The 26,589-nt window shown below is 38.4% G+C and overlaps 1 protein-coding gene across 1 annotated transcript in view; it reads right to left on the bottom strand.

Moving 5' to 3' along the window:
• Positions 1-1,105: 1,105 nt before the first annotated feature.
• The window catches only part of rad21b (RAD21 cohesin complex component b), a 53,496-nt gene continuing 28,012 nt past the window's right edge, over positions 1,106-26,589 (bottom strand). Inside the window, exons 3-14 of the mRNA XM_072252679.1 lie at positions 25,918-26,047; positions 24,680-24,779; positions 19,428-19,534; positions 13,813-14,019; positions 13,047-13,169; positions 12,796-12,918; positions 11,448-11,671; positions 10,193-10,355; positions 8,753-8,898; positions 8,382-8,537; positions 7,089-7,172; positions 1,106-2,150 (exon numbers count right to left, since the gene is read on the bottom strand). Coding sequence (XP_072108780.1) covers positions 1,959-2,150; positions 7,089-7,172; positions 8,382-8,537; positions 8,753-8,898; positions 10,193-10,355; positions 11,448-11,671; positions 12,796-12,918; positions 13,047-13,169; positions 13,813-14,019; positions 19,428-19,534; positions 24,680-24,779; positions 25,918-26,047 — 1,755 coding nt within the window. The 3' untranslated portion in view covers positions 1,106-1,958. The remainder of the gene's footprint in view (positions 2,151-7,088; positions 7,173-8,381; positions 8,538-8,752; positions 8,899-10,192; positions 10,356-11,447; positions 11,672-12,795; positions 12,919-13,046; positions 13,170-13,812; positions 14,020-19,427; positions 19,535-24,679; positions 24,780-25,917; positions 26,048-26,589) is intronic.

Raw genomic sequence — 26,589 nt, 5'->3', positions numbered from 1 at the left:
TGCATGTGCATGTAACGAGAGCTGTATAACTCATCTCCTTCCACCTTAGGCCATGATACTTATCAATCACCCATCTGTGGACACTTTCCAGAGGTCCAAGATCTGTATGCTCCACGACCGCTGGACTAAGTATGTAAATGTAGGAGGGGGACTATGTTGAAAAATAAATGTGTTAGGTTTTCTAAAATTGACGCTGTCTACCTTAGGTCATGAATTTATCAATCACCCCTCGTATGTCACCATATACTATCCTGAGATTCATTTTTGTGGGCATTCACAGCAGAACAAAGGAATACAATAGTCAAGGAAAAACTACACACTGACAAAAGACCAATATACAAAAGATAACAACATGTGCAAATAAAAACATAAATAAATACTGAGAACATGAGTTGTAGAGTCCTTGAAAGTCCATCTGGTTGTGGAATCAGTTCAGTATTGAGCTGAGTGAATTTATCCACTCTGGAGACTGATGGGTAAAGGGTAGTAACTGTTCATAAAGCTGGTGGTGTGGGACCTCTTTCCCAGTGGCAGCATTTAGAAGAGAACACGGCCTAAATGGTGGAGTTCCTTGATGATGGTTGCTGCTTTCTTGTGGCACCACTGAAAGCACCCTACCCAGATGCACCACAGTTTGGGACAGGAGCTGATCTGCCCAAGAACCAAGAAACTGCAGAGTTGTTGCAGAGCTCCATCCATCACAAACATCAGCCTCCCCTCTGTGGACAGTCTAAACTGGACATCCTCTCCTCATGCCCTCCCCCTTCCATTGGGAAGAAGAGAAACCAACATATTTTAATAGCATCTTTACTCTATAACTTACTAACCAATGCTTAACTCCCAAATATTGTCTTCCTAGTATAATACTTTCAGTTACACATGCGGGAAAGAAATTCTTCTTGCTCCTTACAGCTAGGACAATCCCTCAGGACTTCACTTAATCAGAAACAGAAACTCAACTTTGCCCTCATGAGATGGATCAAAAATTATCATACCCAATTAAAAAACGGATGGAATAATGTCAATGTAAATTAGCTTATAACTACATGAGCAGATCATGATTTGTAAAAAAAAATAAAGGCATTGCACAAGACAAAACTCCCAAAACTGATACAAGTATTTTATTAAAAAAGTTATACATAACAGCAAGAACTATCACTGTTCAGCAACATTTAGCAATGACCTAATTAAGCAACAAACTAAAGACTCAGTAGCATCAGCAAAATGCTGCTTCAAATGAAAGCTGTCATCTTTTCCATAATTAGACATTCATTAAAAATTATCTACACATTTTATACAAAAAAGTGGATTGAAGCTTACAGGCACATAATGTTTAAAATGAAAACAGCTTTGTAACACTCCAGACAGTTAGAGCATCCTAGAATTATGAGCATGACATTAGAATTAACTGAATATTTTGTATGTCCTTGGTTGTATTTTAACAAATAATTTGAAATTCCAGTGCAGAATGGGTATACTGGTAGCCTGTGTTCTAAAATAAAATCTCAATACAAAGGAACCAGCACACAATTGTAAAAGTTAACTTAAGTGCAAATGTTCACTACCAATTCTATAGTACTTTGTTGTAATTTTAATAAAAATACATCTTATTGAGATAATCTACCAGCAATGGTGGTACACATGACTTTCTTGAATAATTCTATCAATAAACCCATAATTATATTTGCACAGAAACATACTAAATGTGTTCATAATCTGAATGTTTAGCATTTTTCCAATCATGATTTTTTCAGTATAAAACCCGCCATGGAGTGAAAATTATTTTTCTTTGTCATAAACACTGGAATAACACACCTATCCCAAATATTGAAGTTTCTCTGTCCAAAATAATCTTTTAATAGTCAATATACATAAAACCATCATATCAAAGAGTTGCAATGGTCTCAATTCCCCACTCGGGGCAATACATATCTAGTGAATAAACACTAGCCATAAGATCAGACAATATTGAACCTGGGTCCTGGAGTTGCAATGATATCGCTGTAAGGCTCAGCCTGTGTAAGCTCAATTGCCTGTTGCTTCTTCAATACTAAGAAACTGTAGAATTTTGCAGCTGCTTGTTTTCGGTTATTTTTCCGGCATAGATCTGCCAGGCTAATGGATTCAGCTCCTGTTTTAGCCAAAGCTCTCTGCAAAAAGAAAAAAAATTATTGAAGTCACACTCTAAATTATTTTTATACACACATACATACATAAACAAAAGACTACAAAAAAGGAACCTGTTATTGATCAAGTAAAGGACCATAAAAAATTGCTTGAAAAGCCGAGCTTAAAGCCACTTCAAAGGATGAAAGGGATTTTTATACAACTGTGTAATGTCTCTAATTGGCAAAGTCAGTACTTACTGGACATCTCTTCTTAACCTTAAGGTTTTGTGGTTAGTTGACTTGAATCCTTGACGTCTCCGGTGAAGATGTTCTCATGTGATTACTAAGTATTTCTAGTATTTTGAGTTAGGAACTACGAAGGAAAAATGATGGTGTTCCAAGTTTGAACAGTAATAACTTGGAGAGGATGCTACAAGTTATGATGGTAACGTTACCTTGCTGGACCCATGTCTCTCGATACAGATCAAACATAGGAGCTACTGCAAGGTAACATGCAGATGAGCACACGGCAGCCAAAGTGCATCTTTGGGATTAAGACAATGTTTTGGTGATAAATGACATGTCAACCAGAGACACAGCTTAACTGTAAATGCTACTGACTGACTAGACTGCAGATCTATTATAAGAGTATATTTCATTACGGACTTGACATCTTGCCACGTACTTGGGGAGTTAGACAAGTCAGCTGCTGCAGAACACCAAGAATTGTAGTTAATGGCTAGTTCAGTTCCAGTAACAGTGTCACCAACTTTATTGATGATGGAAGTTTTGCCAATAGAAGTGAACGTAAAGAGAACATGGGACAGATTGCCCGAGATATTTTGTCAATAGAGCTGGATGCCTCTTAATGATGCATGCCTGAATACTGTTCTGATCTTGCATGAAAGCAGACTTCTCCATTAAATGACAAGTTGCTATTGGAAGTGACCTTAGGAACAAAATATTTATTTGAAATTTAGTTTTTATTACATGGAGGCTCAAATATTACGCTCACTTCTTACTGAGCATCTCCAATAATATTTCCCACAGGGAGCACATCCATGTGGATCAAAAATGGCAGCAGTAGTTTCAGAGTAACTAGACAAATGCTATAATCGTATGATATATTAAAAAAAACAAAATTGGAGGAAGATAATTTTTTAGGCTAAATCAGTGTGTCCATGGAGTTCCCTGTTAATTTGGGACTTATTAGCAATGTATTAAGGGGAAATTTAGGACAGGTCCACAATCCTTTATCTGAAATTCTGAAATCTGAAAAGCTCCAAAAACCAAAGTTTTTTTTTTCCATGGAGTGTTTCGTAACAAGGTTTGGCGCACCAACAGCTGACGTCACACAGGCGTGACATGGCAGCACTAGCAGAGGCTGCCAGAAGTCAGTTGTGGATCAGCGCTGGTACTGGTTACACATGCATTTGCTGTTTGCTGATATTTTGTGTTCACTGTTGACCTTGTTTAATTCCGCTGTGAAAATGTCAAAAAGATCTGCAGATACCACTATGAGTAAGAATGAGAAAAACAGAAGGAAGCATCTATCATTATCAATAATGCAGAAAATATTCAGAGGTTTGGCTGCAGAAATTTAAGAAGCATCATGGTATAAAATATCTGAAAATCTGTGGTGAAAAAGCTTCTGCTGATCATGAAGCAGCTGAAAATTACATTGATGAATTTGCCAAGATAATATCTGATGAAAACCTTAGTCCTGAACAAATTTACAATGCTGATGAAACAGCTTTGTACTGGCGCTACATTCCTAGAAAAACATGAACAACGGCTGATGACGATATGGTGAAAATGTGTGATCAGTTCATTGCTGGCCTTGAACAATGTGCATTTATCAGTGAGCAAGAGATTATGGTAGTTTACTCAGTTAAAGGGAGATTGCTTAGACATAAACCTATGTTAATGAGACAGATGACACTTGAAGAAGTCTTTAAAAACGTCGTCTGTCGTAGTGCTGCTTCATAACTTGAGAATCCTGTTCCTGGCCCATCAGGTACCTGTACGTATTTAGCTTAGTTTGAACCTGTACATGTCCTAGAGTATTTACGTTCTACATTATTTCCAATAAGTCATTTACCATGTGCTTGACTCGGTTGGTTTGAAGCTGTATATTTTTATGTTTTATTGAATGTTTTTGTTGGAAATAAAATATACAAGTGTATTTATGGTCTATAATTATCCCACTATTTCATTTATCAGTATATTACTCTATAAATAAACTGTAACAGTATTTTTAAAAGAGTGCGGATTGGGAAAACCCAGGAGCTCTCGCTCCAGCACTCGTCGTTTGAGCATGCACAGACTTTTTTCTTGTCGTTATTCCCTAAACAATACAGTATAACAACTATTTACATAGCATTTACATTGTATTAGGTATTACAAGTAACCTAGAGATGATTTGAAGTATACAGGAGGATGTGCGTAGGTCCGGAGCTCCCCCGGGTCCTAAAGTTCACCACACTAAGACAGGTTAATTATCAATTTTCAGAAATTGTATTGGGAATGTTGGAGAAAACCAGAGCAACCAGAGGATACTTGAGCAAACCTGCAAATTACGCAGACTGCACCTGGGGTCACAAGTTAACCTGAGCCCTGGAGCTAACAAACCACTACACTAATGTATCACTATACTCAGGCTACGTCCACACTAGACCGGATAATTTTGAAAATGCCGGTTTCGCGTAAAAATGGGTATTTGGACATATCTCCTCCTACTGGGCATGCGTAGGACACACAGAAAACAAGCGAAGAGGAAATGGTATACTTGTGGCGCGTTTGTCCAGAAACGTTTCCTACAGCCATAGTCTCTTCACCAATGAACGGGACGACAGCTACAACTAAATGCAATAAGGCTTGTTACTGGGCAAAAGTGAAATTTGCTGTTACCTCATTTGTTTGCCTTTACTTTTGCCATGATTTTGTATTATTTTGCTGTATTTAACATGTGCAATAAAACAAGTTACTGGGCAAAAGTGAAAATTGCATCTATTGAATGTTTGCACAAGCAATACGGTAATAAAGCACCTTGTTAAATGTATAAGACATGTCTGCATCAGTGTTATCTTGTATTTCCATACAATGTTACATTAGGCTGTTACACATCTATTGTCAGATATTCTGGTTGTGGTGGTGGAGGTTGCGTTCAAGAAAACAATGAAATGCCGCGCTGCCGCCACCATTTGTTAAGGCACGTCATGACAGCGGTTTTAAAATTAGCTGCCCAACCTGCTGAGCTCCTCCAGCGTGCTGTGAGTGTTACTGTCAATCAATGCCTCTCAATAAACCTTTATCAGATCTCCCCTTCAACCTCTGCCACTCCCAAGTGATATTTAGATTCTATATATAGTGCTTCCTCCACTTTGGTATCAACAACGAAGCATGACACTCATGCAGTTCCCTGCTACAAGGAGTGGAATTGTTGTAATTTTGGGCTTTCACTGGATTACATTGAGTCCAATATAAAAATGCATTACAAGGCAGCAAAAATGACAATAGCAGCAATAGTAACTTAAGAACTTTTTTTTTTGCATTTGCAGGTTGGCTCTGATAACTTTCAAAAAAGCTTGTAATTGAATACTTACGTATCCAGTCATAGTTATCTGTTATAGCTTTCACTAAGGTTACAAATTTTTTTTTGTAACACAAGGACACTTTATTATAAAAAATCTTTGTTTAACCAAAAAGCTGCAGTTAAATTTACCTAGTGCACCCTATCAAAATGGATTTCATCCCTGCGAAGACTTAGAGCTCTTGGGTAAACAATTAAACAGCACTGAACACAGCAGAACTTAATATCTAATGCCCATAATACACACAAAAAATCCAGAACTTCTTGAGTTTCAATGGAGGGCTATACAGTGTATGCACGTTAATTCAGCCATTAGTTAATCAGGGACAGCCACTTATTTGGGACAACTCTTAAAGAACACCAGTCGAGAAAATAGCCGGGATTCTCTTAGTTATTTGGGACACTGTCACTTAATTGGGACTGGAGACTGTTGCCAAACTGTTGCTAATTAGCATCAGTTGTGTGCACTTGTGTGGCCATCAGACAGTACACCATACTTACAGCAAACAGTTTTTAAATAGCTTCAGCCGGGTGTGCTTGTATTCAAATAGCAGTGATCTTTGTCACTGAAAGTTTGTGAGAAATAAGCAGTAAGACAATTCAAGGACTGTTTTGCTCACTGTAGTTTCAAGCAGTCAGGCTTGGAAATGCCAGAAACAGCCGAGAGTGAAAATGAAACTATTTAATTACTTCAACAAATTAGGAAACTCAAAGAATTTAAACGTTACCATTGCCTGCCCTAGCATGACTCAGCGGATGAGATCTACAGTGATAACAAATGGCCAGGAAGGTGGCTCTGAAGAAGTCCTGATGAAGGACCTCAGCCCAACTGCTTATTCATTTCCTGCAGAGCTCCTGCAGCATTTTGTGTGTGCTGCTTGAAAATCTTAATAACTTCTAATATCCTTCCTAAAGCTTGTTGTTCAGAATTGAACAATTGTTCAAGTGCCTTTCTTTTGTCAGATAATTCTATATCTCTAGAAGCCTTCCAAACATCTAATGAAAAAGGTCAAATTTCAGTCCAAAAGATGCCATCTAATAATTAATCATCTAAAACAAGAGAAAATCTGCAGATGCTGGAAATCTAAGCCACACACTTAAAATGCTGGAGGAACTCTGCAGGCCGTGCAGCATCTATGGAAAAATGTAAAGTCTAAGTTTCAGGCCAAAACCCTTTGGCAAGATGTAATCATCCAACTCCAGTTTTACTCCATGTATTCTAATTGGCTGAAAACATTTATCTTAAGTTTGTCTTGACATCTCTTACTGTATTAACTCTGAGTGAATCACAGCTTAACACCTGAATCATTTTATACAATTTAACTGCTCAAATCGCTACCGAACATTCCGTAGTCCTTTATTTCTAAATTACATTTTAATCAACTTACCTGTAGTCCATGAAGCATTTGTTGAGTTCTCTTATTCCACCGCCTTTCTTCCTGATCCTGTTCACCTCCAACCGTTTCCTCTTCCTGAGAGCAAAACAGTTTTATGACTTAGCGATTACGTTTTAAGTATGGAAGAAACATCAATAACCCAAGCTTCATCCAAAAGGCCTTAATAAAGACCTTCATTAAATAATAACACTATCAAGTATTCAAGTCGCCTAAATATATGAATTATGAATTGCTCCATAACAGATTTTGAAAGATAAACGATTTGCAGATTTACTTTGGGTTATGGCCAAGTTTTGTTTTAACCAAGCTACAACTTTCATCATTAATTTTTATATTTGCACAGACAGATCAGCAAACCAGCTCATATCATTCTGTTTGAACTCTTCATAGAATAGAACTTTCCAGAATTTATTATTCGCCTCAATTAAAATAAAATGAAGATCACTTTGTTGATCAAATCTATGTCCTTTTTCATTACATTATTACCCGTGGTAAGAAATTTTGATAGTGAAAACTAATGGAAAAAGCAGAAGAAATCCTCAAATCCAGCGTCTTATTGCTCCCAATCGTAGTTCATTATTTCTGCCAACTTGAAAGCTCCCAAATGAATCTTTGAAATGGTCAATCAATACTTCCAGATATACTGGAGACATTTTAATTGAGTTTTGTTAACAGTAAGCTTTGGGGAAGATAAATAAGGAACTGCATCTGATTTTGTCTCCTCCCACACTACTGTTTTCTTTCCCCAAGATAGCAAAATGTCTTTGGACCATAGTCTCACTTAAGCAACCAATCTCAGTATCTGACAAACAGGGTTACTATAGGTGAACTGAATCAACTCCCACTTGATATTATGTGCTTACTGATTAACGTGAGCCTCAGGAATTTGTTTTTAAATCTTTGATACAAGGATGCTCAGAAGAATTATACCGAGATCAGCAAGCTCAAATAGCCTGAGGAAAAGGAGATTCCTTAGCTTTGTACCCTACCATTTAACCTTAAATTGTTTGAAGCACTGAGACGTGTTATTCTAGCAACTTCCCACTTTCACATAAAGTATGTTACAATATTTGTGGGAAAAAGTAATGTATAATTTTCGATGGTCTAATTTTGAAGAGATGGACCAACAGCTGGCTTCACTCTTGTACAAGTCTGTGACATATAGCCCATATATTTATCACTTACACAAAAGATCTGCTTCAGGATTTAAATCATTCGCTTCAGGAAAAAAAAAAGTGTGAAAAGATGATTTTCCTGTGGTTTAGAAGCAAATAGCTGACCCACCTCCTCCTCTTCCTCTTCATCTTTTTCTTTTTTCTCTGGCAGAACTGCAAGTTCTGGGACAAGGTCAGTGATGTGCAATTGTTCCTCAGGAGGAAGCTCTACAGGTGGAATCTGCAGTTCCTGTTCTTGTTGCTGTGGCTGTTGTTGCTCTTCTTGCTGCAGAGAGGTTCATAACCACCATTAGAAATGGGAAACACAAATCTCCAAAAGCAATGTCACATGACACTAAGTTATATTGAACTAAATCATAAGCTGTTTGACTTCAAACTGTACACTAATTTTTCAATATAACTTTAAAATTATACTTATTAACACTGACAATGAGCAAAAATATTTTATTTGAAAAAAACATTTTAAATGTATACACTTACTGGTAATGGAGGCTCAGGTTCCATTTCCTTTGATTTACGCTTGGCAATTCTCTGTGGTGGTGGCATGATTGACTCATCTAATGCAGTCCTACTGCTCTCTAATATAGATTCTTGCAGGCGACTGGGCTCTTCCAAGATGGGTTCATCTAGATTCCAAAAAACACTAAAAACTTTAACATACTCATTTTACCAGACAAATTCACTTCCATGTTGTAGCTGTCTTCTTAAAGCATTGACAGTATATAAAAGTATAAATTGAAACATGGTGACAATGCTGTATTAAGTATGATAGTAGCAAGGAACTCAACTTTAAGCCATCAAAAATCATCTGAGATTATGGAAAGGATATCAATCATGGTTATCGTGCAGATCCTGACTTTGCCATTAGCAGGAGCACAATTAATTTATTCACTGCCTCATTTCTTCAAGGGATTTACCTAAACCTGGACTGAAAACTGAATTCTTTTAAAAGTATTCGCCCCTGGTGAAACAGGATTTTTTGATACTAAATCCCAGCATCCAAAAGACAAATTATAAATTTTGCACTACCTAGAGGAGATTTACCAGGATGCTGCCTGGTTTAGAGAGTATGCATTATGATCAGAGATTAAGGGAGCTAGGGCTTTACTCTTTGGAGAGAAGGAGGATGAGAGGAGAAATGATAGAGGTATACAAGATATTAAGAGGAAATGATAGAGTGGACAGCCAGCGCCTCTTCCCCAGGGGCACCACTGCTCAGTACAAGAGGACATGGCTTTAAGGTAAGGGGTGGGAAGTTCAAGGGGGATATTAGGGGAAGGTTTTTTACTCAGAGAGTGGTTGGTGCATGGAATACACTGCCTGAGTCAGTGGTGGAGGCAGATACACTAGTGAAGTTTAAGAGACTACTAGACAGGTATATGGAGGAATTTAAGGTGGGGGGTTATATGGGAGGCAGGGTTTAAGGGTCGGCACAACATAGTGGGCAGAAGGACCTGTACTGTGCTGTACTATTCTATGTTCTATTAAAATATGAATACAACGGGCAAATAAAACTCCAAAAGGACAAAATTTGTAATATTCTGAGTTTAGTACTAGATGGGCATCACGGACAAGACTACTTATCGCCTTGTACATGCTCCAACATTTAAGAAAATTAACCTCATAAATTGCTGATTACTTTTACCCAGTGTCCTCAAATGTATATCTGTTAACAAAAAAATAAATTCAAATTGAGCTAGTATTAATTATCATTTGAAAATAGATCATTCTGTAGTTACTGCAGTCGAATTTACCTTTCTTGAAAGTGGTCGAGATTAAGCTATGACTAAATTACATTTATAATACTGAATACTGGCAGATTACCGTAAACAATTCAGAGACAGATATAGATGATTTTTGGGAAATTATGCAATTGAATTAGAGATACCCAATCTCTCGAAGAGTAGCAACAATTCCTACCAATTACATCACGCTGCTGCTGTTGTTGTGGCTGCTGCTCTTCCCTTGGCACCTCTGGATTTTCAATCTCTTTCAGGAACTGCTCCAAATTGTCTGCCTCACCTCCCTTTCTCTTTTTTCTCAGCTCATCTGGTACAATTGGAGTGAGGCAACGTGTGAACAGCTAAGCAGAAATGAAGAGGATTATAAGTAACACGATAAACAACAAATAATCTCAAAAGGCACGAAGTCATACAACCACCATACCTTGTATTAGCAAATATAAACACAAAACTGTATAAAATTAGATTGCCTGCTAACCAAAGTAATTTAGTGGTAGAAACTAGTGTTGCAGTCCCAATGTGAATTATATTAAATAATCAAAATATAGTATAAAAATTCAACTTTAGAAATTGAACATCAACGTCAATATCTCTAACCTGGTAATTTCTCACCCTTTCATTCTGGTTTCTCTCTCACCCCTTCAATTCTCCTCAGCTGCCTATCACCTCCCCCTGGTGCCCATCCACCTCCATTTCTCCCAGGGTCCACTCTCCCCAATCAAGATTCCTTCACCTTTTGCCCTTTTACCTATCCCCTCCACCTCCCCAAGCTTCTTACTTCAATTCCCACCTCTTCACCCACCTACCTTCCCCCTCACCTGGCTTCACCTATCACCTTCTATCTTGTACTCCTTCCCCCATCTCCCTGCCACCTTCTTATTCCATTTTCTTCCCCCATCCCCCTAGAAAGTCCTGATTTGCACTCTCAGCCCAAAACATCAACTCTTTATTCCTTTCCATAGATCATGCAGAGTTTCTCCGGTATCTTGTATGTGTTACTCTGGATTTCCAGCAACTGCAGAATCTCATGTTCATAACTTGAGATAATTTTAAATAAAGTTTTTAATCTGGTTTTAAAAAAAGGGGGCAGGGTGGAGACACATCTCGACCTCCTTCTCGCCACTTGCCTACAGGTAACCCATGGGAGCAGGTGGTGGTGCATATCACAATTCCTGGTTAAACGACCACTGATGCCAGGCAGACACCCTCTGAAGAATATTGATAATGGATGTGATCACCCGTTTTGCAAAGGCACTGGCAAGAACAAGGTGATAGCAAACAACTTCTGAAGAAATATTTGCCAACAATCATGATCATGGAAAGCCCATGATCGCCCACATCACAATGATGATATTGATGGGGGGGGAGGATCACTAATTATTATAAACATGCTAGATCACAGACAGAACATGAATATTTACACCACTACTTACTTTCAACAATCTGTTATTCCAGAGGGGTTGAGCTGGAAGCGAGAATAACTTCTCCACACCACCTGTCTCTTTCCACATCATAAGTTTTTTGGTTGGTGGTGCAAGATCCAACGTTGTTACAATGTCAGAGTAATCACTTAGTTGTGCCCGAATAGTTTTACTGTCCAGTTCCTTAACACTGTCTACAATCAGCTTCCTCTTCCTCTTGGCTTTTGTTTCCTTAACTGAAATAAATCACCCCAAATTTATCAATTTATTAAAAATACTTAGCTATTGAGAAAACTACATATATATTTTGTTTGTGTAAGTAACCAGAGCCATTCTCTTACAGCCAGAATAAAAAAGGAGTGTATGCAAGGGAACTCAGGCTGGGGAACTGAATATACTCAGAATGCAAGACGTTGGAGAAAAATTCTGAGTAAATTTATATATCAAATATGCATATGTCACCATACACTACCTTGAAAATCACTCTTGCAGGCGTTCATAAAAGAATTAATACAACAGAAACAATGAAAAGCTACAAACAATCCGCAAAAGACAAACTGCGCAATTTTTTTAAAAAAAGTAATAAATAATACTGAGAACATGAGATGTAGAGCCCTTGAAAGTGAGTCCATAGGTTGTGGAATCAGTTTAAAGCTTAGATGAGTGAAGTTATCCACGGTCATTTTTGGAGCCTAATTGTTAAAGGGTAATAACTGTTCCAGAACCTGGTGGTATGGGACCCAAGTTTCCAGTAGGTCCTTCCCAATGGCAGCAGTGAGAAGAAAACATGACCTAGATGGTGGGGGTCCTTGATGATGCTTTTGCACAGCAGTGTCCATGTAAATGTGCTCAATGGTCAGGAGGGCTTTGCCTGTGATGAACTGGGCTATGTCCACCACTTTCAGATAGTTTTCCATTCATGGCCACTGATGCTTCCATACTAGGTCACGATAAGATTGAAAAATGGCATAGCATAGATCTGATAATAAATACTGGCATCAGGACAGTAGCAAGAAAGACTAATATGTAAATCACTTTGGGTGACAAAAACACAGCAAAGAAACCCTTGCCAAGTGTAGTCATTGACCATTCAAACAGCAGCCATGCCGTCAAGCAAGCTATCATGAAATAATGAGCACCTATAACTAATCCAATGTGACAATCATATGTGACTTAAGAGTTCTTAAAGACTTGGTGAAGGTATCCTTGGAGAAGAAAGGAAGAACACATTCAAGAGCTTGACTGGCAAGCTAAATGAAACATCTGCCTGTGAGTTCCAGCCTGCTTTATACACGAGTTTGTAAAGTCCTCATTTCGATATTTGATCATGGCTCCGAAGTAAAGCTCAAAAAAAGCTTACCAGTTATATCAATTGGTTCCAATGCAAATGCTTCCTCTTCATTTGGTACCAATGTTGTCTGATCAGTCATGGTTGGAAGAGGTTCAACAGGATCATCAGAGTCTGGACTATCAGGCCCGCCGACTGTTTTAAAATAAATTTGAGATGTTATTTTACCATCCATAAATGTAATGCTCATAGAACTTTGATACAAAGCAACTCAAATTCAGTTTATGCATCCTACAAGGATTACAGGAGTTTCAAATACTCACTGGACATGACATCATCTTCATCATCATTATGGACAGGTTCTTCCGGCATCAGTACTCCACCATCTGTTAACACTGGTGGATCATCAAAGATACCACCATCGTTGTGACTTAAAAGTTTATCATCTGGAAAGTAAAATGTTTTTGTTAAATATTTATGAAAGTAAGCAGAAAGAGCTACAGTACTGACACTATTCTAATCTAACAGAGCAGCAAAATTTGGAGATTCACAAATTATCTTTTAAGGTGTAAAGATAAGTTGTTAGTTAAAAAGGCACGTTGGACCATCTTGGCCTTAAGGCACAAAAACAAGGAAGTTATATGAAGACTTACAGATTATTTGAAATGCTATAAATTGTTTCCTTGAAACTTTAGGGAAGAAATCAAGGGCTCAGGCAATATTTATTAGAAATAAACCACAAGAAGGTGTAGTTATGTGTTACTACCTTATGAGAAATTAAGGCCAAGAGACTTAATAACTGAACACCTTAATGAAAGGATTGAGTAAATATGGAGAAACAGATTTGCCTAGTAAGAGGAGCAGTAATGAAAAGGAAAAAAATTATATTTGTTTCTATATTTAATATGCCATTCATATGTGAAAATTCTGATAAGAAGCTATACTGTTTAAGAACATTCAAGTATACACACAAAAGCTCTATAAGGTGAAATTCTAAATAAACAGAAGATTTTTTTTGAAAACACTTGACAGCACTCACATTTTAATTACTTTACTGCTTTAGAATTGTGTGTAGTAAGTAAAACATACCAAGAATTCCACCATCAATACCATCCCCAAATCCATCATTTTTGAGGGGATCATCATATGCCAGATGGTTACTTTTCTCAGCCAGCTGAGATGTGGTGTTCTGTACTGGCTCCAACAACAGATTGGAATCACTAGTGCTTCCCATTATATCTTCTTCAAATGTGCTTCCTTCTCGCATAATCTCTCGGTCATCTACTCCAAAGTCACCTTTAAATAAGACATAAATTCCACATCAGCAACAAATTGTGTTATCCACCAGATGTCAAGCATATTAAAACAAAACTTGTGTTAAGCAGAAATGGTTCTGATGCTACATTTTGACTTTGTTCAATTTTTAATGTTGTAATAATGCAAGAATTAAACAGAGTGCCATACATAGTTCCAGCAACAGGCAGTGCCATTTTATACAAAGCCCATTCCTAAGAACTGTCCATTTCCAGATTCGCTTGTTTTAATTATTGCCCATAATCAAACTAATGGAATATCTAATGTATCCAGTCATTAATGATTACCATGAAACATTATTACCATATTAAGATGCTTTGAGAATGTATGGGAGAACTTGCATAAAATCAATTTCATAAACTGGGAAGTCAATGTACATTATATAATACTCAGAAGTATTTATATAGTGGATTTCAGCTAACATGGGCAACCTCTTTTTTGGAAGAACTCTTACAGATCAGAAAGTAATCGAGAAAATAGCCAAGCTTCCCTTCATTTATTTGGGACACTATGTCGCTTAATTGGGACAGGAGACTCTTGCTGAACAGGTTCGAGAGCATGCACTGTGTGGCCTCGCCCATCCCTAGGTGCCCTTGTCCTTACATGGGAAACAGGGTTTAAAGGTCAGCACAACATTGTGGGCCAAAGGGCTTGTACTGTTCTATGTTCTAAATGGCCCATTAAGTATGCTCCACCATTCCATCATGGCTGATTTATTTTCCAACTCAACCCCATTCTTTTCCCCGTAACCCCTGATGCCCTTACTACTTCCACTTTAAATATACCTGATAACTTGGACTCCACAACTATTTATGGCAATGAATTCCAGAGACTTGTCGTCCTATGGCTAAAGAAATCCCCCCTCATCTCTATTCTAAAGGGACATCGCTCTTTTCTGAGGTCGTGCCTTCCTAGGTTCCCCAACTACAGGGAATTTATCTTCACATCCACTATCTAGGCCTTTGAAAATTCAATCGGTTTCAATGAGATCCCTCCTCATTCTTCTAACTGCACCAAGTACAGGCCCAGAGCCATCAAGTGCTCCTCATACATTAACCCTTTCTTTCCAAGGATCATTTTCATAAAACAATACCAGCTCATCATTTCTCAAAACAGCTCACAAAATTAGATATGGAGCCCAAAACAGAAGATACTGAATTAACGCAAACACGAGAAAATCTACAGATGCTGGAAATTTAAGCAACACACACACACACATGGCCTGTTGCGTTCCACCAGCATTTTGTGAATACTGAATTAAATAAAGTTTTACTGAAAAAACTGTCTGGTTGGGACCAAGAGAAGGAATCTGGAAAAGGCAATGGATATGGGTAACATAAGGAAGCAAGGGTAGATTGCGATTAGCTAAAGAATTTCTAGCTCAGCCGTTTTGTTTTAACCCATTCATTTGTTTGGATATGGGCATTACTGCCAAGCCCAGAATTTACTGCATACCCCAGCAGAGTGGAGATACATCTCTACTCAAGGCGTTAGGCACTTCTCCGCTCCACTAGCCTGCATGTAACCCTTGGGCAAGGTGTAGCATCTGTTTAGCCTCCTAATCAGGGTCACGTGAAACCCAGGGAGCAGGTGTTGAACAGTCAGATGAGCAGCTGGTACATATTACAAGTCCTGGTTATGCAACCACAGATGTCAGGCAGGCAGTCTCTGAAGAGTACTGATAATGGGTGGGGTCACTCATCTTGTAAAAATAACTTTGCCATATCAAATTTGTTCAGGCCTTTTAACATTCGGAATGTTTTTATGAGATTCCCCCCTCATTCTCCTGAACTCCAGGGAATACAGCCCAAGAGCTGCCAGACATAGAAACATAGAAAATTGGTGCAGGAGTAAGCCATTCAGCCCTTCGAGCCTGCACTGCCATTCAGTATGATCATGGCTGATCATCCAACTCAGAACCCTATACCTGCCTTCTCCCCATACCCCCTGATCCCTTTAGCCACAAGGGCCATATCTAACTCCCTCTTAAATATAGCCAATGAACTGGCCTCAACTGTTTCCTGTGGCAGAGAATTCCAGATTCACTACTCTCTGTGTGAAGAAGTTTTTCCTCATCTTGGTCCTAAAAGGCTTCCCCTTTATCCTCAAACTGTGACCCCTCGTTCTGGACTTCCCCAACATCGGGAACGATCTTCCTGCATCTAGCCTGTCCAATCCCTTTAGAATTTGATGTGTTTCAATAAGATCCCTCCTCAATCTTCTAAATTCCAGCGAGTATAAGCCTACTCGATCCAGTCTTTCATCATATGTAAGCCCTGCCATCCCAGGAATCAATCTGGTGAAACTTCTTTGTACTCTCTCTATGGCAAGAATGTCTTTCCTCAGATTAGGGGACCAAAACTGCACACAATACTCCAGGTGTGGTCTCACCAAGGCCTTGTACAACTGCAGTAGTACCTCCCTGCTCCTGTACTCGAATCCTCTTGCTATGAATGCCAGCATACCATTCACCTTTTTCACTGCCTGCTGTACCTGCATGCCCACTTTCAATGACTGGTGTACAATGACACCCAGGTCTCGTTGCACCTCCCCTTTTCCTAATCGGCCACCATTCAGATAATAATCTGTTTTCCTGTTCTTGCCACCAAAGTGGATAACCTCACACTTATCCACATTAAATTGCATCTGCCATGAATTTGCCCACTCACCTAACCTATCCAAGTCATCCTGCATCCTCTTAGCATCCTCCTCACAGCTAACAGACGCTCCTCATATGGTATACCCTTTCATTCCTGGAATTATTCTTGTGAATCTTCTCTGAACCCTCTCCAATGTCAGTATATCCTTTCTAAAATATGGGGCCCAAAACTGCACACAATACTCCAAGTGTTGTCTCACGAGTGCCTTATAGAGCCTCAACATCACAGTCCTGCTCTTATATTCTATACCTCTAGAAATAATGCCAACATTGCATTTGCCTTCTTCACCAATGACTCAACCTGGAGGTTAACCCTTTAGGGTATCTTGCACAAGGAGTTCCAAGTCCCTTTGCATCTCTGCATTTTGAATTCTCTCTCCCATCTAAATAATAGTCTCCCCATTTACTTCTTCCACCAAAGTGCATGACCATACCAGGACTTAGACTCAGTGACCATGAAGGTGCAAAGGATAACAAATCAGTATAGTGTGCAACTTGAGCACCTGGAGTTCCTCACATTCCCATAAGACTAACGCCCATGTCAAGTTTTTAAATGTTTCCTGGACAAATTAGCTCCAATCAGTGGAGAATCACTCACTTCCTCCCTCTATGGTTAATCTGGTTGAATGTGCAGTCAAAGATGACTCCCAATGATGGCAGACTAATAGATGGCAATGCCTCTGAATGTCACGGTTAATGGTTTGTCTCTCTCTCTCTGTTGGAGTGGTCACTGCCTGACACTTCTGTAGTGCAAACATGACTTGCCATTCTCATCTCATGCCTGAGTGCTGTCTTGCTGCATGCAGATATGCTGAGAAGTTGCAAACACAATTGAACAATGTGCAATCTCAAGCAAACATCCCCACTTCCATGGTTATGAAATAGCTGAAGTCAGCTGGGTCTAAGATACTGCACTAAATACATCTGCAATTCTGTCCTGGGGATGAGATGATTGACCTATACTTTATCAAATGCTGGCAGTCATTTTAACCTCACTGCTGGAATTCAGCTCTGATCCATGTTTGTAAAAGACAATGAAGGCTGAAGATGATCAATTCAGCAAAACTGGGCACCAATGAGCAAGTTAGTGGTAAGTGCCATTTGACTGTATTGCAACAACACCTTCCACTACATTGTGAGTAGCATGGTGGTTAGCACATTGCTTTACAGTACCAGCAACCTGAATTGAATTCCTGCCCAGCTGTAAGGAGTTTGTACGTTCTCCCCATGACTGCATGGGTCTCTTCCCACATTCCACAAACGTACCAATTGGTAGATTAATTGGTCATTGTAACTGTGATTAGGCAACGGTTAAATTGGGAGTTGCTGAGTGGTGTGGCTCAAAGGGCCGGAAAGGCCTACATGCTGCATCTCAATAAGTAAATAAATAGCCAGGCTTTTACTTGCAAACAACAGGAATTCTGCAGATGCTGGAAATTCAAGCAACACACATCAAAGTTGCTGGTGAACGCAGCAGGCCAGGCAGCATCTCTAGGAAGTTCAAATCTCTTACTAACTCTTCCTTCAGTTAGTCCTGACGAAGGGTCTCGGCCTGAAACGTCGACTGTACCTCTTCCTAGAGATGCTGCCTGGCCTGCTGCGTTCACCAGCAACTTTGATGTGTGAGGCTTTTATTTGCCTTGTTTTTCGCAAATAGGATACACTGTGTAGAAGCAAGGGTTGTAGCTGCACGGCTAGAGGTTGCTGGCTTTGGAGTACAACTCTTCAGAATTGTAACAATGAACTCTGCTTTTTACGGCTGTAAGGAGTTCTACAATAATGGCGTTTTTAACTGCATCAAGATCTCAAGAATAATCAACAAGCACTTTTGTTTAGTTATTGTAGACTTCCTGTGCCATCAAGCGGCACATTGCAACAACCTCATTTTAATTTTAGCCAGAATTGCTCAGCTCCAGGCTTCGTCACCTCTTATAAACATGGATCAGAGCTGACTTCCAAACAGCAACAGAGGCAATGTCATCAGACCTTCTTGTTTATATTATGAAGGCTTCTACCTAACTTTAAAAGAGCTGCCTTACCCACAGTGGTTTGGAACATAGAATTCTGAAATTGTAATGTTTCACCTTTTTTTTTAAACATAGTGAAAAATCACATCAACATTTTGTGGATAACTTATTTCAGTAAAAAACCTAAAAAATCTTTTCAATGTTACATAGGAACATAGTAAACCTGCAGCACATTACAGGCCCCTCGGCCCCAAATGCTGTGTCGAACACGTTACTGACAGTAGGCTGAAAATATTATTAAGATACAAAAATGAGTGGGATGAAGAACAGGCATTAAAGCCTTAGCCATAGACAACGCAGTTCTGTGTGACAGATATAATCACTCGACCAATCTACTCACTAAGTAAGCACTCACAAGAGCACTCTTAACACAAATGTAATATTTTCCAAAATGGCAATTACAAATTAAAAATCCTATAGTATTTAGAAAATAATTACTTACTGGCAACCGTAATTACTTGGTTCACGACTGAAATCACCTTGTGGTACATTAAGGAAGCAACCAATGAATAGCAGAAAAACTGATGGCTCTTCTTAGCTATCACTCAACAATTTTACTTAGGCTGTTAAAGTAAAACATAGTACACAACTGCAGAAATGCTAGGGACAAAATTTCTAAGTGACCAAATTAAAGCATATGCACGAGTTTTGTCCGGATTTTTACAAACATTTCTGGTGTAATAATGATAAAGTTCAGTTCTTACCAAAGTCATTATCCTGAATTAAAGTGATGTTACCAACTTCCTCTCTCATTGTGATTTCTTCCACTCTACTCTGGTTCAAGGTAAACTGCTGAGCCACATCAATATCACTAGAAAATAGATCATATTCATTTACCTCAGAGAAAACACAGAGTGAAAAAATATCAACTAGATAGGAGCCATAGAGAACATCGAGTCAAGCCCTTTGCCCATCCAGTCTGTGCTGAACTGTTATTCTGCCTGTCCTATCAACCCGCACCTCATGAATACCCCTCTCAGGAACGTACTTATCCAAATTTCTCCCGAATGTTGAGATGGCAAACAAATGCCTATAGGATTTACAAAAATCAGGTTTCAAATATTATAATTAATATGTTTTCTCATAACTCTGGAAAAGCAATTGCCGAATTTACACATCATTATCCCCCAAGGTACTACGACATTCAGGTTTGGTAACTGTACCAGAACAGTAAGCAATAAATCAAAATACAGACAAAATCTGTTAATTCAGTATGCTTGGGATTTTGGTGACTCTGAGATATTGAGAGATCTCATTCTCTTAATATACAAACACAGCTGTAATTCATTTTTTCATAAAAGATGTTATGTAGTAAAATTATCCAGCAAAGCCAGTGGTTCAGGAAACAGGACCAGACAAGTTTTCCTGGTGTGACTACTAGATAGCTGTTTTTTTAGGATCTCTGAATTTATGATTGGGAACAAAGTACAAAAACAATTTTTTTTCTTTGCAGAATTTTCTGTTATTTGGACAAAAATTTTTGAGAGTGTTCAGTGGATAATTTTAGTTTTTTAAATTATGTTGCATATGGTATGCAACTTAATTATTGCTTCAACTTTAAAGTCCTCCAATTTTTGTATTAAAAAAATTGAAATCTGGGAGCTTCTCTACTGAACAACTTTATATTGTCACTTTAGGACTGCAAAAACATGAACACAATCTGTAAATTTGACACTAAAACACACTTGATCTTTGATATGCAATTATACCATATTATATCCTAATTTTTCATTACTGAAATATGCAATTGTCTTAACAAAACTAAGTTTTCATCTTCATTCAAAAAAATGAGCTTAAATTTATTTTCAGTGCAAAGCAATTATTTTAAAATACATACTCAAAATGAGATAATCATTCTGGAGTAACATGGCTTTCTTTGGTAGGCAGATGTTTAAAATCAATTGGAAGCAAAAGCACTACAATTTCAACTGTATCTGCATCTGCATGTCCTACAGTTAAATAAAATAGAAGAAAACTATTAAGTGTTTTCTTCCTAACGGCTAAATAACTCCTTATACAAGGGAATAATGTCAAAAGAGGTATATGCTAAACAGCCCTTTGGGCCTGCACATTCAGCACAGTGTAATAGTTCCCATCTCTTCACATCCCTATTCATCTGGCATTAATACATCTACCTCCACCTGAATATGTTCAATGACTTGGGCTTCACTGCCTTTTCTAGTAGATAATCTTACAGGTTCACCACTCTCTGGATGAAGCAATTTCACCTGATCTGAGATCTAAATGCCATACCCTCTATTGCGTGACCCCTGGTCTGGACACTCCAAGTAAACATTTGTTGCACAATCTCACTTGACACTGAAGATGATCATTACCAAATCTGTAATGCCAGGTTTTCCTACAGTCTGTTGTGATGCTCATTATCAAGGTTTAGCTTCTTGGCAAGATATTGGAGGACAATCAAGAAACTGGAAACAATAACATTAACAAATGAGAGTAAAAATCAACAATGCTGAGGTTGTGAACGGTAAGCATCACAAACAGTCTGTCTTGAAACCATGACTAAGAAAGCTCACTACTCCTCTACTTCCTCAAGAAGTTAAAAAACTTGGCATGTTCCCTTTGATCCTCACCAATTTTTAATCGATGCACCATAGAAAGGATCCAATCTGGACAAATCACTGTTTGGTATCGCAACTACTCTGCATGTGACCACAAGAAACTGTAGAGTTGTGGATGCAGCTCAGCATATCACAGAAATCAAGTCTTACTTGCATGAATTGTGGTTATACTTCACACTGCCTCAGTACCAAAGTTTTAAGTAGACAATAATCATGATCAAAGCACAAGGCCGACCTACTTCAAACAATCTCTTCTTTCCCCTACTCCCATCAGGTAAAAGATACAAAAGCCCAAAAACACATACTACCAGGCTCAAGAACAGCTTCTATCCTGCTGTTACAAGACTATTTAGAAAATAAGACCATATTTAATGAGTGCCGCGTACAATAAGATGGACTCTTGACTATTGTGTAATGACCTTGTACATTATTGTCTACTTGCACTGCACTTTCTCTGGAACTGCAACACTTTATTCTGCACTCTTGTTTTACCTTGTACAACCTCAATGCACTGTGTAATAAATTCAACTCAGTACACAGAGACTGTATAAAACCTACAACACAATACAGGCCTTTCGGCCCACAAAACTGTGCCAAACATGTCTTTACCTTAGAAATTACCTAGGGTTACCTATAGCCCTTTATTTTTCTGAGCTCCATGTACCTGTCCAGGAGTCTCTTAAAAGACCCTATCATATCCGTCTCCACCACTGTCTCTGGCAGTCCATTCCAGGCACTCACTACTCTCTGTGTAAAAAACTTACCCCTGACATATCCTCTGTACCTACTTCCAAGCACCTTAAAACTGTGCCTCTTGTGTTAGCCATTTCAGGCCTGGGAAAAAGCCTCTGACGATATACACCATCAATGTCTCTCATCTTATATACCTCATCTTCCGTCGCTCCAAGGAAAAAAAGGCTGGGTTCACTGAACCTATTCTCATAAGGCATGCTCCCCAATCCAGGCAACATCCTTGTAAATCTCCTCTGCACCCTTTCTATGGTTTCCACATCTTTCCTATAGTGAGGTCACCAGAACTGAGCACAGTACTCCAAGTGGGGTCTGACCAGGGTCCTATATAGCTGTAACATTACCTCTTGGCTCTTAAACTCAATCCCATGGTTGATGAAGGCCAATGCACCATATGCCTTCTTAACCACAGAACCAACCTGCGTAGCTGCTTTGAGTGTCCTATGGACTCGGACCCCAAGATCCCTCCGATCCTCCACACTGCCAAGACTCATACCATTAATTCTATATTCTGCCATCACATTTGACCTACCAAAATGAACCACCTCACACTCAGCTGGGTTGAACTCCGTCTGCCACTTCTCAGCTCAGTTTTACATAGAAACGTAGAAAATAGGTGCAGGAGTAGGCCATTCGGCCCTTCGAGCATACTTTCAATGTCCCGCTGTAACCTCTGATAGCCCTCCACACTATCCACAATACCCCCAACCTTTGTGTCATCAGCAAATTTACTAACCCATCCCTCGACTTCCTCATCCCAGTAATTTATAAAAAATCACGAGGAGTAGGGGTCCCAGAACAGATCCGAGGCACACCACTGGTGACCGACCTCCATGCAGAATATGACCCGTCTACAACCACTCTTTGCCTTCTGTGGGCAAGCCAGTTCTGGATCTATAAAGCATTGTCCCCTTGGATCCCATGCCTCCTTACTTTCTCAATAAGCCTTGCATGGGGTACCGTGTCAAATGCCTTGCTGAAATCCATATACACTACATCTACTGCTCTACCTTCAATGTGTTTAGTCACATCCTCAAGAAATTCAATTAGGCTCGTAAGACATGACCTGCCTTTCACAAAGCCATGCAGACTATTCCTAATCATATTATGCCTCTCCAAATGTTCATAAATCCTGCTCTCAGGATCTTCTCTATCAACTTACCAACCACTGAAGTAAGACTTACTGGTCGATGTGACAATAATAAATTTATTTACAAATTTAAAAATAATTAGAAATAGAGGTTTGAGTTGCAGACCTCAGAAAAAAATTTCACTTCAATTACTAAATTATGCATTTTGAAAATTTGAAATTGATTATAATTTGTAAATTTTGTCAGATCCTCAAAATGACCAATGAGTTTGTTCTATCAGACACTTGGGTATAGTTTCAATATCCTATTGCAAGAACAGTTGGTTGGATATTTCTCAATTCACCTTCTCTGCTTAAAATGACAAGTGGGGCATGATATCATTTATAGCTTTTCCATTTCGCTTTCCTTCAAGTGAATTCAAAATACAGGTTGAGTACCCCCTATCCACAATGCTTGGGGGGGGGGGGGAGCAAAAGTGTTACAAATTTCAGGAATCTTTTCTTATTTTGGAATATTTGCACCCATATAATGAGCTAGCTTGGGGATGGAATGCAAGCCTAAACACAAAATTCATTTACAATACATTTTCAGCTTATACATATATCCTGAATAATATTTTTAATAGTTTTGCATGTGTATACCGAACCATCAGAAAAGTAAGCTTTCTACCTCAGATGCACAGGTGGGGAAATCAGTGGCTGTTTGTGATCACTATCACCCCTGACTGAATTCATGTGCAGTGCAGTCTTTGTCTTACACTTGTTCATCACACACGTACTGATGCAGCTGTTCAGCCTATTATATCTTCACCTGCAACAATCTTGGCAAACCCAATGAGTTTCTCTGCTGTGTCATGATCAGCAGATGCTTTATCACAAATCTTTCAAAAAATAATGCCATGCCTTTTCTTAAATTTCTGCAACCAGCCTGCTGAATATTCACAATTGCCTTCAATTTTCAGTTAGTTGTGATAGATCACTGCTTGTTTCACAATTAGCATACCATTAAGTGGCATATATTCACTCCGATGCTGACAAATCCACTCTCTCAATACACGATCAAGATCTTCATTTCTCACTTTCTGCACTGTTTTTCTATTTTTCATTAACTTCTGTTCATTGTGAGGTCATTTCTCAGAACTGTCTATGGAACACAGAACCTTCCCAGTGCCTTGTAGAATTTTCTATTTGTGATGTCACATCAGTGCTCAAAAATATTTGAGGTTTTTGGATTTTGTTATTTCAGATAAGGAGTGCTCAACCTGTTTCACATCTCAATATCAAGCTTCACAAAGTAATTAGTGGAATGTTTTACAATTAAGCCAGGAATCTTGGCCAAATTTTAACTCAAGCAAAATTATTCCATACCACCTAAAACAAATTGGTGCACCTTTTGTTTCTCTTAATTCATTCTGTCCAATCTGACAACCAAATTTTAATGTTAAGGTTATGACGTTCTCTTGAGTCATGATCAGTTCTCAAATGTTTTGGGTGATACCTAGGAAATGGTCTTTAAAAAATTTCAAGTACTTACTCTAAGTCTGGTAGTGGTTGGTCAAAATCATGAAATTCTTCGGGCAAGGTGATAGCATTGTATGCAGCTTCTCGGTTCTCTTCTGGAAGATCTACCACACCTATAAAGCATATAAAATGTAACTAAGTTTGGAAAATATCCACTTATAATTTCAGCATTGTTACTGCACATGAAATGAGAAAAGTGAAACTAGAAAGAGTAAGCCAAAGTATCACAGGGCCACCATTAGTGACCAGATTTGAACTCCAATTGTGACCTGTGACTGAATGAGTCATAATGTACAATTAGACAAAAGTATTGAATGCATATTCATCAGGCAATTTTACAGTTTCAGTTCAAAATTATGCAATTAGAAATTTGAATTTGATTTGAGCCTGTCTGTCTTCTGAGATCTTTGTAACTCCAAACTGAAACTTCTCAGTTTGGCCTCAGCAGCCACATGCATCAATCATGAAAACACTGAAATCATGTTAATCACAGAAGAGTCAAACTATGGAAGGAATTTTCACTGGACCCAACATATGATTGTTAACTTTACTAAATCTGCTTGCTCCATTTCTGGAATGCAGCAAAGGACCAAAAAAAAGGGCTGCCGTTCTAAACTTACATATGGTAAAATACATATTTTAATAAAAGTTTAGTTTGAACCTCCAAAGTGAAAATTTTGCAATTAGCATGATGACAAAATGTGGCAGATTATTTTGGACTGTAAATTGTAAAAGCAGATATGGGCTTTCTAATTTTCTCTCTTTGGTTTGAAGACAATAAACAAAATCTCAGACACATTCCTATATTTTGCATCAATCTTACACAATGTATTAGAATGTGAAATGTTGATATCATTATGTACGCCATAACTACTAGCCTAAAAAGCAGCTGTTGTTCGGAATAATTGACAATCGCAGCAATTCACATTCTACCACAATGCCAACAAACAACAAGACACACAAAAGCCTTAGCAATTCAACTTAAGCCTGGCATTTTTTTTTGGTCTCGTTTCCATTTGTAAAGAATTAATATTGCACCAATGGATCACTCTTTGATCGATCTTAAATGAGAACTAATTAATAAATATACAGCCAGAAGCAAACCAGTTTAAAATTTTATAAGCTGCCTCTCCAAGGTTCTAATGTGTAATCCTGTCATGTCCAAATACAACTATTTCTTTTATATTCCGCCCTTTATTTTTTAAGATAGCAGAAACATTATTAGTATGCAAATAAAGTATCATATTCTACCTGGACGAAAAGCCATTTTAATCTTTATGAAGGCTTCATTGCAGTCTGCCAAAAGATATTTGGCTTTTCTATGATAAATCCTGACCACACCGAGCAAAAGATGCCCAGAGGTTCGCAAGGCCATCTTGACCTGGAAAACAAAACATAAAAAGCTGACACTAACAATTTTTCCAAATTATCAAGCACCAAATCAATTTCTGAAACAATGGGATGTAAAAGACAAAAATACTTTAAAACAATTAAAACTAGTCTATCAAAACAATGTTTATTTTAGAGTTCAAAGTAAATTTATTATCAAATTGTCACTGTTTGCTACCCTGAGCTTCTTTTTCTTGTAAACATTCACAATAGATCAAAGAAATATAACAGGGAAAAAAACATTTATTCAAACTGTTACTCAGCTGAATTAGATTTTCATAACATTAGATTTAATATTTCTAAGTTGTCATTTCTAAGTTCTATACAGTAACTGCTCAGTTACCCAGCACTTCACAGTTTTCACATTCCATGGATGGAGTACTAGGGAGAGACAAAACAGACTGTGCCAGGGGAGCTAGAGGGGTTGACAGTACTGAGGAAATGGCTAGCTGAGCTCAGGCTAACCTTCAAATGATCCACCTGTCAGAGAACTCCGCTTTTATTGCAGGGGAATTATGGAGTCCTGGTAGACAA

This window comes from Mobula birostris, chromosome 1, assembly GCF_030028105.1.
Source record: "Mobula birostris isolate sMobBir1 chromosome 1, sMobBir1.hap1, whole genome shotgun sequence".
Classification (NCBI taxonomy): Eukaryota; Metazoa; Chordata; class Chondrichthyes; order Myliobatiformes; family Myliobatidae; genus Mobula; species Mobula birostris.
The sequence above is the reverse complement of the archived record's forward strand: the minus strand, read 5'-3'. Positions and strand labels throughout refer to the sequence as shown.